At 40.3% G+C, this 17,551-nt stretch overlaps 1 protein-coding gene across 1 annotated transcript in view; it reads right to left on the reverse strand.

Moving 5' to 3' along the window:
• Positions 1-2,420: 2,420 nt before the first annotated feature.
• LOC138745230 (voltage-dependent calcium channel subunit alpha-2/delta-4-like) overlaps positions 2,421-17,551 on the reverse strand; it is a 270,894-nt gene continuing 255,763 nt past the window's right edge. Inside the window, exon 39 of the mRNA XM_069902292.1 lies at positions 2,421-7,786. Within this exon, the coding sequence (XP_069758393.1) occupies positions 7,600-7,786 (187 nt within the window). The 3' untranslated portion in view covers positions 2,421-7,599. The remainder of the gene's footprint in view (positions 7,787-17,551) is intronic.

A 17,551-nucleotide genomic window follows, 5' to 3' on the forward strand; every position in this document is an offset into this window, starting at 1 on the left:
AGGTTTTGTTTCTTTTCCAGAACAAAAGAGCCTCAGATATTAGAATAAGATAAAGTAATTTGGCCTTTTAAGCATTTTCTGCTATTCTCTTAAATCATTGAATATCTTTTGCCTCAACTCCATTTTCTAACACAGTTCTAAAATATCATCATTCTCTAAAGTATTTAGTTGTGGCTCTTGTAGACACAAAACATTTAATGCTTAATATGCATATGTGTGTGTGTGTGTGTGTGTGTGTGTGTGTGTGTGTGTGTGTGTGTGTGTGTGTGTGTGTGTGTCTGTGTGTGTGTCTGTGTGTGTGTGTGTGTGTGTCTGTGTGTGTGTGTGGGGGGGGGGGGGTAGAAGGATGGGGAGGTATTAGAGAAGGGGGCCGAGAGAAGAGGTTTGTGTGTGTGTGTGTGTGTGTGTGTGTTGTAGTGAAGGGTAGCTTCAGTGGTTAAAAATAAGTCCCTGCCATGGTTCATTTCCTTTGAGTTAGAAAAACTGTCCCTGAATCAATGTGTGTTAAAATGAAGGCCAAGTGAAGTTTACACATCTATAAAACAGGAGATTAATAAACATAAATTTGTTTCTCAGCTCTCTCTTGCTCTCAATGTTGCTCAATATTTTCCATTGATAAAATTGGTGCACATAAACAAAAGTCACTAACTAATATCAAATAAAGAATATTTTATGTGGAAAGGGTTAAGGTTAAAGAAAGTGAATGTATTCATACAAATCCTTCCCAGATCTGAAGGGGGAATGAAGGGAAGTTTTCCAGGTTCAGTCCACATGATTAGAAATAATTAATGGTAACTTTACTACATTATCACATATCACAAGTTCAAGAGAAAGAGCCACTCAATGTATTGCATACAATTAGCCAATAATTAAGAATGAAATTTTGCATTTTTGTTTGCACATTTTTGAACCACATCTCGGAAAAACCTTTCCTTCTTCTTGTCGGGAGTAACATTTAACTTGTTTCTTCAGTTACAATATGCTAACTGCTGAAGAAGAAACAGTATTAAAGATAAAATATTTGCATTTAATGTACCGTGTTGCAATCCAACAGCATAAACTTGTTAACAGTTCAATGGAAGTATTCTTCATTAATGATACTTGACTGAAACCTTCTCAAAGGTTTCTAAAACAGCGTCAATGTTGTGTCTGACGGTGATCACTTCTGTTTCGTCATCGTAAAGCAGCAGCCATGCCCAGATTAAATGCTAGTAGTGCTCCAGACAGAGAGATACCCAAAACACCTCCACACTCCTCTGCGTTTTCCTGTTGAGACAATATGACCAGTCATTAACACAGTCATTTACATTCTTTTCTCTTTTCCTTCCAATAATCTTCCATGCACTGTTGCAAAAAAAAGTAGCTCACAATAAGCTAGTAGCAGCTCACTGGTACTGTATCTAAATAACTGCTCTCTATGTTTCAGCCAAAACGGTAAGCAATGACAGCATATTCAGTTGTGGGGGCTCACGCAGAGCCAAAATAGAGCCAAACTGCACAAGTAGAAAAAGAAAACTGACAGGAAGGGAATTATCATGGAAGTAGCTACTCCCAATTATTTTACTGGTCAGGATCATGGAAGAAATCATATTATCTTCAGTCTTCTTCTCGATACAACATACTCACTTGGGGTACAGTATTGGATTTGCTCAACAGACATAATTAAGGACTAGCCAAAGCCACTATTTGTTTGGTAACTCTGGAAATTGTATCATAAATTGCTTGTTTTCTGACAGAGACACAACCTTTCACCTGGCCATGCCTAATATCTTCAAAAAATTCAAAGATAATGTGCTAGTGCGTTTAAGACAGCCAGCAAATGATGTCCCACCATTGCACAGTGCAGCAATTTGGTGCATCACGTTGTTTGCCCAGAGTTAGGGCAGCATGGTTGGCTTAGCAGTTAGTGCAATGCCTTTACAGTGCCAGTGATTGGGACCGGATGTGGGCTTGAATTCCATGCTGTCTGTGAGGAGTTTGTATGTTCTCCCCGTGTCTGCTTGGGTTTTCTCCGGGGGGGGGGGGTTCTGGTTTCCTCCCACTGTTCAAACAAGAAACCTACCAGGGGTGTAGGTTAATTGGGGGGTAAATTGGGTGGCCCAGACTCGTGGGCCTAAATGGCCTGTTACTGGGCTGTAAGATTAAATAAATAATCAAAATTTAAAAATTAATTAATTAAATGATTAAAAAAATAAAAATCATCAAAATAAAAATTATGTACAACATTCAGAAAATTGTTCAGTATGGACCATTTTGAATGAAGGGATTAAGCTACTGCAATAGAACCTGGACCACAGGTACAATGAACAGGTTGTAATAATCTAATTTACCTCATTGTACACCTTATGTGTGACTCCACTTGTTGTAGAACAGTTAGTGCTGAATTGCACCTTACCTCAGGATGGAAAGCATGACATGCATCAGGTCGACGCCTTAACTTTTGAGATCGCATACGCTGGCATTTAACAGAAGCATTATTTATTTTGGAGTTAAGGAAGTAAAGTAATTATTGAGTTAAAACATTTAACAGCTGTGAGACCTCCTGTTAGTCTGTCAAGATTAAGGATACCTATTACTCCATTCCACAGCCACACTTAGGAAGGTTGGACCACTTGGCTGTCCTTGTCCTTCCTGCAGACAGACAGAGATTGAAGGGTATAGATCCAGGAGTGAAGAGTATACGGAGATGGTCTGGGAGGCAGAAGAGTGGCTTCATGACTGCTGGAGTAGGTGGACTGGGGAACATGCAAAGACTAGGTGGCAGATCTGCAATGGTCACCAACTTTATCAGAAAATTTGCGGATGAGTGTGTTCCTACTAAGATTAATCGGATGTATCTTAATGAGAAGTCACGGATGAACCATGAGATCTGGAAACTGTTGATCTGTGGCATTTCAGTTAGAAGATTCAGAGATATACAGAAAGACTCCGGAAGACTATCATCAGTGCATAGAGATATTTCTAGACCAAGATGGAGTTTCAGACACTCAACAGCTGTGGCAGGGCTTGCATCCCATTACATCCTATAAGGCAAAACAAGGCTGTGATGTCTCTCTTCTGAATGAGCTCAATACCTTCTGTGCTCATTGCAATAGGGAAAACAGTGAAAAATCCTCACGAGTCTTCACAGACCCCAGGGACACTGGGTCTCCAGTTTCTGAGACTGATGTGAACAGGAGAGTGAATCCATGAAAAGTTTTTGGCCCAGATGATGCACTTGGCCATGTCCTTAAAACCTGTGCGAACCAATTAGCTGGTGTTTTTGTAGGTATTTTCAACTTTTATGATGATCAGAGGTCCCCTTTTGCCCTAAAAGGACATCCATTGCCCAAGAAAAGCAAAATGATGTTCCTCAATGACTATCAGCCTGTGGCACTGATGTCTATTGCGATGAAATACTTTGAGAGGTTGGTCATGGAGCAAATCAACTCTCATCTTATGAAAAACCTGGATCTATTTCAATTTGCCTATTGTCACAACTGGCCAATGGCAGATGCCATCTCGATGACCTTCCATTCTGCATTAGATTACCTAGACCATAGGAACACTTCAGTTCTTTGACTACAGCTTAAGTTCAACACCACCATCCAGCAAATTATGACCATGTGAAAGGATGTAGGACTCAGTCCATCCCTCTACAACTAGATCCTTGATTCCCTCATCATCAGACCCCAAATCAATGGAACTCAATAACATCACCTCCTCCATGCTGGCTATCAACATAGGGGCACACCAAGGCTGTGGGCTTAGTCCTCTATCCTACTCCTTGTGTACTCATGACTGCGTAGCCAAATTTGGCTCAAACTCAATCCACAAATCTGCTGATGACACCACTGCTGTTGGCCAAAGAACTGGAAATGAGGAGTCAGAATACAGAAAGGAGACTGAGAAGCTGGTGGAGTACTGGCAGAACAACAGTCTTGCTCTCAACATCACCAAGACTCCAAGTAGATGGTTTTAGGAAGGAGAGGCAGAGGAACCACATACTTGTCTGCAATGAAGGGAAGGAGATGGTGAGGCTTAGAACCTTCAAATTCCTGGTTTGGAAGGCCTCTCCTGGAGCCAGCACTTTGAGGCAACCATGAAGAAAGCACACTGACACTTCTACTTTCCAAAAAGTCTGAGGAGATTTTGAACACATTAAGAAACATCTATAGAAGCAATATGGAAAGAATACTGAGTGGTTGCATCATAGCCTAGTGGGGAATCAGACTGCCCAGGAACACAGAAGGCAGGAAATACAGCCAGGTCCATCACAGGCTTTGACCTCGGGGATTTCCTGAGTGACTGATTGTGCCAAGACATAGGTCAGGAACAGAGCCCCATCCTACTGGGATGACCCAGAATTATACTGGGAATCCCTTCTCCATGCTGTTACAGATCCAACCTTGTGTGAGTGCATTTAAAAAGGAGGGAGTGGAGCGGGGACTTGGGGCATAGGTATCTCGGGACCGTTGCTGGAAGAGGAAGTGCGAGGGACTCGGGAGAGCTGTGAGTGTTAGGAACCAGCTTGAGGTGAGTGCATTTAAAAAGGGACAAGTTAAGGATTAAATAGAACAGTCATTGGTGGGAGAAGTAAAAGGGGCATTGACAATAAAAAGAGGGGTAGCTCAAATGGAGTGGCCAGTGTGTGAGTGGGACTTAGAGGCTTTGGCTCATGAAGCTTTAGCGAGCTGAGGATGAGCTTGTTTCTAGCAAGGTAAGGCCAGATAAGATATTTGCATTTAAATTTGGAAGAGTTTAATGGAGACAGCAGCTGGGGCAGTGGAATGCCCTGATTGCAGCATGTGGGAAATCTGGGACAGTACAATTGATCCTGATGACTACACCTGTAAAAGGTGCATCCAACTAAAGCTCCTAGAATAATGAGTTAGGGAACTGGAGCTGGAGCTGAATGAACTCTGGAGGTGGAGGCAGTGATGGAGAGGAGCTTTAGGGAGACAGTCACCACCCACCCCCCCCAAATGTCAGGAGGCAGGTGACAGTTAGGAGAGGGAAGGGGGAATAAGCAGACAGTGCAGACCACCCATATGGCTGTTTTAGATACTGCTGGGAGGGGGGGGGGGGTGGGAATGATCTACTAGGGGCAAGCCATGGTGGTCATGACTCTGGCACAGAGGCTGGCTCATTGGCTCAGAAGGGAAGGGGAGAGAAAGAGGAGGACTATGGTGATTGGGGATGCATTGCTGAGGCAAGTGAGTGAGATTGAGGCTCCAGAATGGTATGTTGACTCCCAGGTGCCAGGGTCAGGGATGTCTCAGCTCACGTTTATGTCATCCTGAAGGGAGAGGGTGAGCAGCCAGATGTCATAGTCCATGTGAGGACCAATGACATAGATAGGAGTAGTGTTGATATCCTGGAGGGATTATACAGGGAGTTAGGTAAAATGTTACAAAGCAGGACCTCAAGAGTGATAATCTCGGGACTGCTGCCTGTGCCCACATGCCAGACAGGGTAGGAATAGGAAGTTGTGGCAGATGAATGCATGGCTGAAGAGTTGGTGCAGGGGGCAGGGGTTAAGGTTTGTGGATCATTCTGGGGATGGTCTGACCTGTACAAAAAGGACGGGCCTGCTCCTAAACTGGAAAAGGACCAATATCTCGATGGGCAGGTTTGCTACAGCTGTTGGGGAGGGTTTAAACTAGTTTGGCAGGGGTACGGGAACCAGAATGTGAGTACAGAAAATAGGGTAGGAGGTGATGCTATGTGTTCTGAGTTTGTGAGAAAGGACAAGTGGGGGAAAAACATAAATGTAGCCAGTTAGATGGGTTGAAATGTGCCCACTTCAATGTTGGAGTATAAGGAATAAAGGGGATGAACTTAAAGCATGGATCAGTATGTGGAACTATTATGTTGTGGCTGTTACAGAGACTTGGCTGGAGGAATAGGGGGAATACTTGTGATTATAGACCAGTGAGTCTTGTGTCAATGGTGTACAAACTATTGGAGAGGATTCTTAAGGCTAGGCTCTATGAGCATTTGGAGAAGTACAGTCTACTCAAAGATAGCTTGGCTTTTTGAAGGGGCAAATAAATTGAAAAATAAATCTGATGAGGCAAGGTTAGCAGAGCTGAAACATTTCTCTTTGGAGTGTAGAAGGATGAGAGGAGTCTTAATAGAGGCTTACAAGATTATGAGGGGCATAGATAGGGTGGTCAGGCAGTGCCTGTTTCCCAGGGCAGGAATAGCAAGCACTAGAGGACATATGTACAAAGTGAAGGGAGGGAAGTTTAGGGGTGTAATGATAGTGATCATGGTTGCAATGCAACTAACAATACCTTATAGCTCCTGTTTGATTATACTTGGCTGCCAGCAGGAGCTGACACAGAGCAGGAGACTGCAGCATGTTAGATCTATAATGGAGGCTTGCAGCCTCATGGCATGCCTCATGTGCTGCTTATCCATGTGTTGTCTAAGAACTCACACATACGAATACAAGATGAAACATCAGGGGTAAGTTTTTTTTTAAGCAGAGAGTTTTAGGTGCCAAGAAGGTGTAGTTGTAGGTGCCGAGAATGCCTTGCCAGGTATGGTGGTGGAGGCTGACACATTAGGAGCATTTAAAAAAACTCTTAGATAAGTACATAGATGGTAGAAAAATAGAGGGCGACAGGATAGGGAGGGTTTAGTACTTCTTTAAGAAATATATGGGTTGGCACAATATCGAGTGCTGAAGAGCCTGTACTGTGATACAGTGTTTTATGTTCTATGTAATTTTGCATATCCCATTCAATTTAATTGGGTTGCTTGGATTGTGGGAAAGGAAAGGCAAGTGATTTTGGAAAAAATACTTTAAAGAGTTTAATTTTTGTCAATGTTGAATTTAAATATTTTAAAAATAATTTATTTTATCAATTTTAATAGTTTTAAAATATTTCTTAGCATCAGGGTCATTTAAAAAGCATTCCATATTCCTTGACAGATTTGACAGGTGGCACAGCTCCTCCCCAGCTGCCAGTCATTTCTGGCAGGGCTTCGAGTTTATACTGCCTGATGTGCAGCCATCATTGCCAACCTCATTGGATTACACAAGGATCAGTAAACCCAGTGAGATCCCACATTTACATTCATAGTTGGTCTTGAAGAGAGCACAGGCAATGAGCTTACTAAGAGACTCCGCAATGACAAGGAAGTGTGTGTCAGTTGGCTCCAATGGAATTGTATTTTAGTCGAAAGGAGAAGTACGAAGATGACAATTCTGAAATATTTCCACTTTAAACTTGGAAAACAAAGTTAAAATCATTATGATTTTTCCACACATAGACAATAGAACAAAAGATTTGCACATAACCCAAGCTCCGACCAGTAGACCTCATTTCCAACTTCCACTCCTTTCTCCCATCCTGCAACTATCACCATAATCCTATACCAGAAGAAATGAAGACCAAAAGAATTGGGAGCAAAACCAGGCCATTTCACCCATCTGACTGCTCTGCCATTCAAATCATGGCTGATGTATATTCTTTTCATTCTCCTGCCTTCTGCTCATAACCGATCAATTTTGGTCTGCTTCTTGCTCCTGCTCTGTAGACACCTTTGCTCAACTGTAATACCATCACAGCCAATTTTAACCTCTCTCTCTCTCAAACTGAATTAGCCTCACAATCTTTCGCCACTGCACATTTTATTTAGAGTTACAGCAGAATGTAGCACACATGCTATATGAAGGATATATTTCACTTCTTTCGGTTCCAGCAGGATGGGTGGGATGATGCTGCAGTCGCAGTATGCCTCAGTCACCAAAAGAAGTAAGTTACTGTTTTCAATTTGCTGTACCACAAACATTCTGAAACAGAAGACATATAGCAGCATGTAAGTTATCAATTTATGAGTGATTCTAATATTTTTCTATTAGTTTTCAAAAATATATTTTGTCACATTTGTGAATATTTTACTCTTACAAGAAGCATTCAGTTATTATGTGGGATTGGAAGAATGCCAGACATCTCTGGCAGAATGTTAAAATGTTGTGAAAAGACCTTACCAACAACAGAGAAAAAAAAACATTGAATTTTCGAATCTCTTTGGTTTGAGTAATTTTTTGAATGGCACTGTTACGAGAATCAGCGCAAGAGTCTTGGGTTCAAGCCTGACCTTGGGTACTCTCTGTGTGCATTTTGCACATTTTCCATGTTTTCTGCATGGATTCTTGTTCATTCCAACATCCAGAAGACATGCAGGTGGCAGATTAATTCAAATTTGGCCCAAGTAATTAAGTATTAGAAACTGAAGGGTGTGGGTGTCGTAACAGTCGAGAAGGTGGGAAAGTAAAAACATGGGATTAATGTAGGATTAAAGTAAAAGGATGGTGGTCTAGTTCAGCTGAAGGCCTGGTTCTGTGTTGTATCTCTCTATGACTCCATGAATCCTATTCTTGCACTTCATTCACTTCTGAGGTCCTTGACTCTAAATTTTGATTCATATTTATAAAATTTAATTCAGATGCTTGCCTGATTTTTACTCAAACCTTGAAGAAGGGCTCAGGCCCGAAACATCCGTTTTACATCTTTACTTCCTATAGGTGCTGCAAGACCGGCTGAGTTCTTCCAGCACTTCTGTGCTTTTACTACAATCACAGTCTCTGCAGACTTTCATCTCCACTCCATGACTCTAAATAGTCTTAGCCTATTCTAATCTAAACTGTGCTTTTCTATTCTTTCCAAGTTTTCTTGAGTGCTGTCAAAGTGTAAAAACAGTAGACTTGCCATTACATCATCTAAGGATTTCATTATCAATAAAGTCATCTGCATCCTGTTGGATGGGTATGTGAAAGACATAAAAATCTCAAGGAAATTTAGGTCAGAAAACTTAGAAATGGCTTCTACCCCATTTACAGCAAATTATTATTTGTCCTGACTGCTCAGAAATTATGCAGGGAACTACAGTATGTGAAATAGACAAGGCAGGTTAATGATCGATGTGGCAATCATTGAGGTGGTCCATTAGAGCTGGCATCACTGAGATTGGAACTGAAACATGTCAACCGTGGCTAAGATAGGGATTTTGAATTTACAGCTGCTTCTAATCCGAGAGTACATTTCTATCACCTTCTCTGATGTTAATATATTTACATTGATGAACAAAAGCAACTATAGAGAGAAAAAAAAGTTGCTCCAATCTAACTAATGGTGAAATAACACATCTGAGACCTGGTCTCCCAAGGTAATGTGCATAAACGTGGAAATCTTGAACGAGGTCCTCACTTCTGCTATTGTAACTGAATGTGAATGAGATCTTATGATAGCTAACGGGACAGTGAAAACTTCCCAGAGTTTCTGCATCAATGGAGAGAAACAATTGTGAAGAAGAGAGATAAGTTCCATGTAATTTACATTACCTTAAATGATTTTGTTTACTTGTGTTAAGTGCTTTTATGTTTAAATGGAAAAGAATTCTTTTCAAAGTGCAATTTTGAAAAGAATTGCACTTGTAATTGTTAATGGTTTTTAAATGTGTATGATCGGCAGAGATCTTCTCAAACATCATGTGACATTTGAGGTTTGATTGCCTGGTGCTGTTTTAGGTTTTGTCAACAGATTGAACCTAACATTGTTCAGAAAGTTAACCCTATTGCAGGCATTAGTGCAGCTTTCTTAATCCAGGAACTTCTAAGACATTTTGTCTTATTCTGACTAATTAATGGTGATCAGAGTAAACAATGTAAAACATTTATAATTTGAATTCCTAGGTGACGTGGACTCCTCTACGACAAAACAGCTCTGTTCAGTTGTAAAACATGAAAATCTCCGTACACCGAGATTGAAGTAAAAACACAATGCTAGCAAAGATAAAGATAATATAACCAACATTTCGGGCTTGTCGAAGCAATCATTCAGGATTGACATTGAGCTTCTGGTTGGTCACCATTTTAGATTTCCATCTCACTCCTACTCTGAGATCTTTGTCTCCACCCTCTTAATTGCTCCAGCAATGCCCACATCAGCTTGAGGAGCCACACCTGGGCACGACACAGCCCTCAGGACACAAAGTGAATGTCAGGAAACCACACTTTGCATTCACTCTCGCTGTTACAATTTGTTTCCCATTTGTTTTGGCTCTAACTGCCAATTTTTAAAAGTAATTGTTACCTTGACAGATTTAATTTGTAACCCGTTACAGACATTCCAACTGCTCTCTCCATTTCTCCAACTTACAACTTTTATCACTTTTAAAATTCTGTTGTAGAGCCCTCAACCTGAAACGATGACCTTCCTTCTCCCCCACTGATGCTGCCTGACCTGCTGAGTACTTCCACCATTTTCTGTTTTTCTTTCAGATTTACAGAATCTGCATTATTTTGCTCCAATTGAGGACCTGATTGGCTGTAGTCTGAGGATTTTAATGTTGCCAGACATCTATACAAGATACCTAATCATCATTTTATGACATTAGTTGCCAGGGGAAATAAAGGAATAGAATATCTCTTTTTTTTAAAAATGAGGACAAGTTGGGTGTGATTTTCAAGATAGACTTTGATCAGCTGCTCATTGGAACCCATGGTAGTCGGGTGTAAGTGAAACCTATTCATCCAATCACTCTAACAAACTTTTAAGAGATGGATATCATCTTTTACATGCAGTTGCATCAAATTTATTTTCTTACATTGATGTGCTGTCTTTGGTTTGGAAAATACATGATATTGCAAATATTTCTCTGGCCCTCTTCAACCCTGCTTTCAAAGTGAGATCCTTGTGAAAAACATCAATTAAACCTTTCAACATAATGCCCACACTTACATAGAACCTTATAACCCTTTTTGGAGTGTCCGAAAACACCTAGCAGTTAATGAAACACATCTGCAGAAACGTAGGTAAAACTGGAGCCAAGCTGCACCAAACAAGGTGGTAGCACCCAGCAATTTTCTTTTTGAAATATTGAGGCATCAGACAGACAACAGCACCACCCTTTTCCCGCACTGGACTGTGGAACAGGTCCACGGATAAATTTGCTGCAAGTAGATATTTGTAACATCATTATTAATTTTAAATATAGGTCTCTTTGAATGAGATGATATCTCAAAATGAGTGTTGACGGCAAGAACAGAAAATGCTAGAAACATTCAGGCAGAGCAAATATGGAAAGAAAGAGAGTTCATGTTAAAATCAAAAACCCTTCAACTGAATGGGGAAAGAGAGAAAAATGATAGTTCCAAGTTGCAAAGAACATGATGGAAGGGAAGGTTAGGACAAAGGGAAGGTCTCTGATAGAGTCTGTCTGAAGTTGTTGAGGTGAATAGTTGTTAATGAGGCAGTTAGAGGGTAACAAAAAGCAGGTTAGGGAAAGAAGAAATAAACCATTCAAAGTGGGGTAGCTAGTAGAGCCACTGCCTCTCAGTGCCAGAGACTTTGGTTCAGTTCTGACTGTGTGGACTTTTACATTCTCTCTATGACTGTGAATGTATCCTCTAATTTCTATTCTGAAGATATGTGGGTTGATAGGTTAATTGGACACTATAAATGTGCAGAGAGCGATTTAAAATGTGAGTATAATTGGTGAAAATGAAGAGAGCATAAAAATATTGGGATTAATATATGATTGGTGTAAATGGGAGGTTGGAGACTAACATGAATTTGATGGCTGAAGGGCCTGCTTCTGTGACTCTCACTTTAATATCATAGATGGATAACACAGCAAAAATATCCAATTCTCATACAGGCAGAGAAAGCCAAGTTACTGGAAATTGCAGAATTTGATATTACAGTTTTGAAGGCTGTGCCCCAACAGATGAGGTGCTTCCTCAAATTTACATTGGGCCTAATTATACAGCACAGGAGGTCAAAGGCAAGTAGGTCAGAACAGCAGTGAGACTGAGACTTAAGGTGTCAGGGAACAGGAAGCTCAGTATTTTGCATGGATGCAGTTTGCATCTGGTCTGCACAAATTTGGTGAAAGGTGGAGAATTGTGTCCAGTCCACTCTGAGAAGCAAAGACTTTACAATGGGCACAGATGATACTTACTGAATTGATTCCAGCTGTGCAGAACTTTGGTAATCGGGACAAGTAAAGCTGTGCTTCTCCTACCAGAAACAGAGGGTGCAATGGATCTGATTGAGGCAATAACATCTTGAAGCATATAAGAATAGAAAGAGGAACTGTTTCCTTTGGTAGAAAAGGCCAAGAACTGAGGACATAGAATGAAGGTGATTGACAAAAGAACCAAAAGTTACATGGTTAAACTCTTATTTATACCATGAGTGTTGGGGTTGAAATACAGTAAAACCCCTGCAGCATCTATGGATTAATGTATTTTTCCGGTTGCTTGAGACTTATTTTTACAAGGCCTAACTAATGCACCTGCATTATGAATAAACAGTTTAAAAGACAAAAATACTACACTCTTCTTAACCTGAACAACCATCACTTTGACTATATAAATTTTAAAGCATTATTCTTTATTTTCAGTCACATTCTTTGAAGACATTTAACTGTCGCTGCATCTGCAGGTTCCTCCCACTCCACGGAGCTGGCCAAAAGATGAACAATTACATTATAGATAATTAACCCTCTGTGGTGAAAGGTATTTGCATAGATGTCTGGACTGGCCAGTCTGAACCTACCTGACCTTCCCTAACCCCCCCATGGCTCCTCCCTGGATTTCCCAATAAAGGCTGGCGTGCTCGGACTTGCCCCCTCTTGCTCCTGTACCTGGAACCTGGCGAAAGAAGTGTATCACTAATGCTCAGGTTTTTGGTAATTAAAGCCGTTTAATCATTTCATCATGTCGACGAGATTATTGTGTGGATCACACCCTCCTCCCCCAAGTGTACAGATAATGCCTCTAAATGGGGTGACTCTTACTAAGCAGGCTTAAGGAGACACTTTAAGAGAGTCACCCCAACAGCGAGCAGCATACACCAGCTCTTCCTCCTGGGTGATGGGATTTCTGTTTCACACAACTTTATTCAAACATCTGCTACGAGCAAAGCACGACCAAGGCTATTGGAGATATGTAAGCAACTTTGAGAATATTTATTTTTACAGGTTTACTTATTTTGTACCTATTATTTTATTCTTACTTTTAAAATTTATTTTCTTTTTTTTGCCAGTTACTTGGGGCTGCTGATTGCTTGAATTCCAGATACCAGGGGAAGGGAAGGACACAAATTCATTTGTAGCATTTAAAAGGGAGTCAGATGTGTGTCTGAAAACAAAAAAATTTGAAAGGTCACAGAGAAAAGGTGAAGAGGGACGAAATGGATTATTAATACACAGACTGAATGGACCAAACAGCCTTCTTCTGTGCTGTAATCATTCCTTGATTCTGACGTGTTGAGAAGGTTCCAATCATTATTTTATACGCACTATTAAGTTTTCCAATAAGACAGGATAAGACTCTGGTGTTTGTTGATAGATTGCTGAAGATCACTCTTACTGGAGCCAAAGATCCTCACTCAACTAGTGATGTGAGTCCTCAATAATGTCAGAATTCTTGAAATCAGGTAAATAAAGCAAGCAAAGATTCAGTATTGAAAACCAGAATCTCAAAATCATTAACAAGATTGAGAGCAAAGTTACTTGCAATAGCTGTCCATGTTCTTTCAGTTTTTTCTGCCAAGTTGATTCCTTTAATCTGTGCACTCCCATCCCCATGTTGTGGTTGTTTGTTTCCCAGCCAAACATACTACGATGGTGTTAAAGTTAAAGCCTATTCAAATCAGGGAATGTATAATTAAATACATCGACCAAACTACTGCCACAGATTAACCCGTGCAAAATCAGGGTTTAAAATACACCTGATTAAAAAAAATCTCAAAGTATAAATTTTCAACTTGCGATTAATTATTACAGCAAAACTGAAGATCACATTAATTCTTATACCCCAGCGCTAAATAGTTAATCAATTCTAATTGATTCTAAAATATACAGAATAGTTGGGTTTGAAGAATAGAAGGCCGTATGGTTTGTTGTGCTTGATTGCATCTATTTTTGATTCCACCCACTCTTACAGGAGAGCCGAATGCGTTGACAGAGGATAGATAGCTAAACGGAGAATTCAAAGCATTTTATAAAAGGGACTCATGTGGCTCAATCTCCTGCTCCATGAAGAGACTTCCCAGGTGGCATCCTGCAATCCCGACACAATACAAAGATGTTTTCATTTTGACCACACTAGACCAGCTTATGCTCAGTCAGATGCAAACCAAGCACAATACTGCTTTAGTTCTTCTTTTACCATTTCAATTATAAAGAAAAAATGGAAAGGATTTTAAATATAATGCAGAATGGGAAAAAAATCATCTCAGTGTTAAAACACTACAGATGTCAATTTGAAAATAAAAACCCTTGAAACTCTTAGATGTTGAAACCATATTTGTTTAAAAGGTGAGGTGATTCATCGTCTACAGCATTTTGCAGCACCTTGGAATGTGAAGACGAGACAAAGTATAAATTGTTGCATTTCATACATTGAAAAAGATTTATTATGCCTTTGAACCCTGACTGATGGTTCTGTGCCTGGAGAATTCATCGACTGCATTAACCACGAAGGGTTGTTGGCCAGCATCTTAGTTCATGTGCTTCAAATAGTACCGTCCACATTTCAAGTTTAATGAAGCCTTATTTATTAACAGCATGTAAACATATTTTTTACAGTTATTCAAAACTTATTGAAAGGGCTCTGTAAAAAGTTACCATGAATTCAAAAAGACCTTACACCAAAAATGTACTGGCGATCTGAATCCTCCTGAATCAAGCCAGAATTCTTGAAATCAGGCAATGCAAATAAAACAAGCAAAGATTTGCCTGAATATCAGTATTGAATCTCCAAATTATTAGCATCATAGAGAGCAAAGTTGCTTACATATCTCCAATAGCTGTCCATTTTTTTTAACCTGTCCACTTCAATCTCCACAACATGACAGATTAAGTTTTCCAAACAAACATACTATAGATTGTGTTAAAATCAGCCAGTAACCTATTTAAATAAGGGAATGTATGATTAACTATATCCCCTGGGCTATTCCAATTACAGCTTCCAAATGTATAAGTTCTATCACCAAGAACAAGGCCAGCAGGTGCAGGCGACAAAGCAATTTGTTTGATTGATGCCAACCTCTCTGCCCTAAACCATTACTTCCTCCACCACCAGTACACCATGACAACAGTGTTTTCCATCTAGAAAATACAATGTAACAATTTGCCATGGTTCAGTCAAAATGCATGTTGTAGTTGGAAAAAAATCATGGGTTCAAGAGAGCCATCATTTTGCAAATTGCTCTCTAAATAACACTCTTAGTGTAATTTACACAAAAATGCTGAAGTCAGGCAGTGTTCTTTATGAAGCAAAGAGAGATACATAACCAATGTTTCGGGCCTGAGCCCTTCATTAAGGTATGAGCAAAATGCAGGCAGGGGCCTGAATCAAATGGTGGGGGTGGAGAGAGGGGGAAGAGGAGGAGCATGGGCCTATAGTCAGAGGTGGATAAGGGCGGGGGCATAAGAAGAAAAATCTGAGGTGTTAGGGGGAGGGGATACCTCTCTGAATTGAGAGGGAAGGGGGCAGAGAGCTGGATGAAGAGGGATAGGGAAGAGAGGGAAACAGGGGAGTGGTCTAATGGCAATTGGAAAAGTTGATGTTAATGCCATCTGCTTGGAGAGTGCCAGATTGAATATTAGATGTTACTCCTCCAATTTATGGGTGGCCTAGGTTTGGCTGTGCATGAGACCATAGCTGTAAATCTAAATGATGCCATCTGAAAAGATAAAGATAACATCTGTCTGACCAGAAAGACAGGTAGAATGCTGTCTATTAAACAGTAGATCAGGTGTTAATCTAAAGTAGGGACATCGTAATGTGATAATTTCATTCTATAATTTGGAGTACCAATAGCACACTTCCTGAACAGGATCCTGTTGCATGCCTCCCTGATTGCTTGGAAAGATATCTCAATCAACTTCAAAGGAGATTGGAGGTCTGGGCTCAACATATTGTTGAAAACTTTTAGAATCCAAAGACTAGGAAAAGGCAAAAGTGCTGGATTTGCCCTGCAATACTTGTACAAATTAATGCCAAAATCACATTAAAATAAGAGAATGGCAAAATATTTAAATGGAAAGTAAATATGACATTGATGTGAAGTTAAAAACAAAATGACGGCGCTGCTAGAACTGCTGCAATAGCAGAGCTGCCCCTGGTATGGACCCAAGGGAAAGGAGAACAGGGACACAGCACTGCTCCAAAGGGTTGGAGCTATTGCCAACAACTTTGTACAGGCACCAAATGACCTGTTAGAGGAGCCAACGGTGTTTTTAAACTAAAATCCTGCAACCATGATCGGAAGCAGCCGTGAGAGGTTGCAGACTCTGGGCAGCAGTGGACCAGTGCAGGGCACCAGAAATGGGGTGCTGAACGCTTCCTGATTGTGTCAGATGCTTGGATCTGGAGCTCAGCGTGTCGATAGATCAAACAGGAGTCTGTATGACTGCAGAGGCTGTGGGGGTGACTCTACTGACTCTCAGTGAAGTTCTTTTGCTTCTCTTTCTCTCTTACTGAAAGGGGTTCTGGGCAGGCAGAAGGCAATTTTGTGTACTTTATGTGTTCTGTACTATAACATGACAATAAAGGAATCTTGAATCTTTAAGTTGAACAAGCCCAGTAATGCTAGAATTTGTGATGCAGACATGCAGTGGAAAGCACAGCAGTTTTTTCCCTTTTGTAGGTTGGTTTAGGGCTTTGCTGGCATGCACTCAGTTCTGAAATGGAGCAAATCAGAATTTATTGTCATGAACAAGTCGCAAAATGCTAGCAAAGCAGCAGTCCATCACATAAAATGGAAACTCCGCTCTTCCAAAACAAAATAGTGCTTTCAGCTGAAGGAATCCCAACAAGAATCCAAACAATGACATTATAATCCCCAGAGACCCTGCATGCCTTATGGGTGACTTTTATATCTTTGTTCCCATTGCCTCCTCCAAGGTAAGAAATGACATCTATTATTTGCTTTCATTCAACATTTTTTTTCGATGACTATAAATCTTTTCGAAGGATTTGGCAGTGGCGCTATTTGGTCTAACCTGGAATTTTGTGGCTTCTGTACTGGGTTGCAGTCTTCATATTTACATTAATACAGCACCTAGAGCAAAGGAACTCCTACCAGAAATAATCTCTGTTCAAGGCTGTGCCCATTCCAAAATAGTTAGGTACTCCTCAAAATAGAAAGTTACAATTTTAAATAAGTATTAAGCAAGTCAATTCTAAATTGAAATCGAACGTTAATATTTTATATTTTTGTTAAAACACAATATCCCTTAATTATTTTGAAATATACATTCACGTGTATAAGCAAAATTTTATTCTGTATATATTTGCAAGTCGACTCTAAACTGAAACTCTAACCAAACCTTCACCAAGATGCCCTACACCTATGCATCAACTGCAGGTTGCCTTGCCTAATGCAGCTTATCTACTACAGAAACGAACAACAATGCATTTTTTCATCTCGATACAACTATTCTTGTTGATTTTACACCATGTACCCACTGTTAATTCAAGTTTAGCCATAACTCTGTTTTTCACATCTTAATCTGCCTTGTCCCAATCACCTATCACTCT

This window comes from Narcine bancroftii, chromosome 11 (assembly GCF_036971445.1).
Source record: "Narcine bancroftii isolate sNarBan1 chromosome 11, sNarBan1.hap1, whole genome shotgun sequence".
NCBI lineage: Eukaryota > Metazoa > Chordata > Chondrichthyes > Torpediniformes > Narcinidae > Narcine > Narcine bancroftii.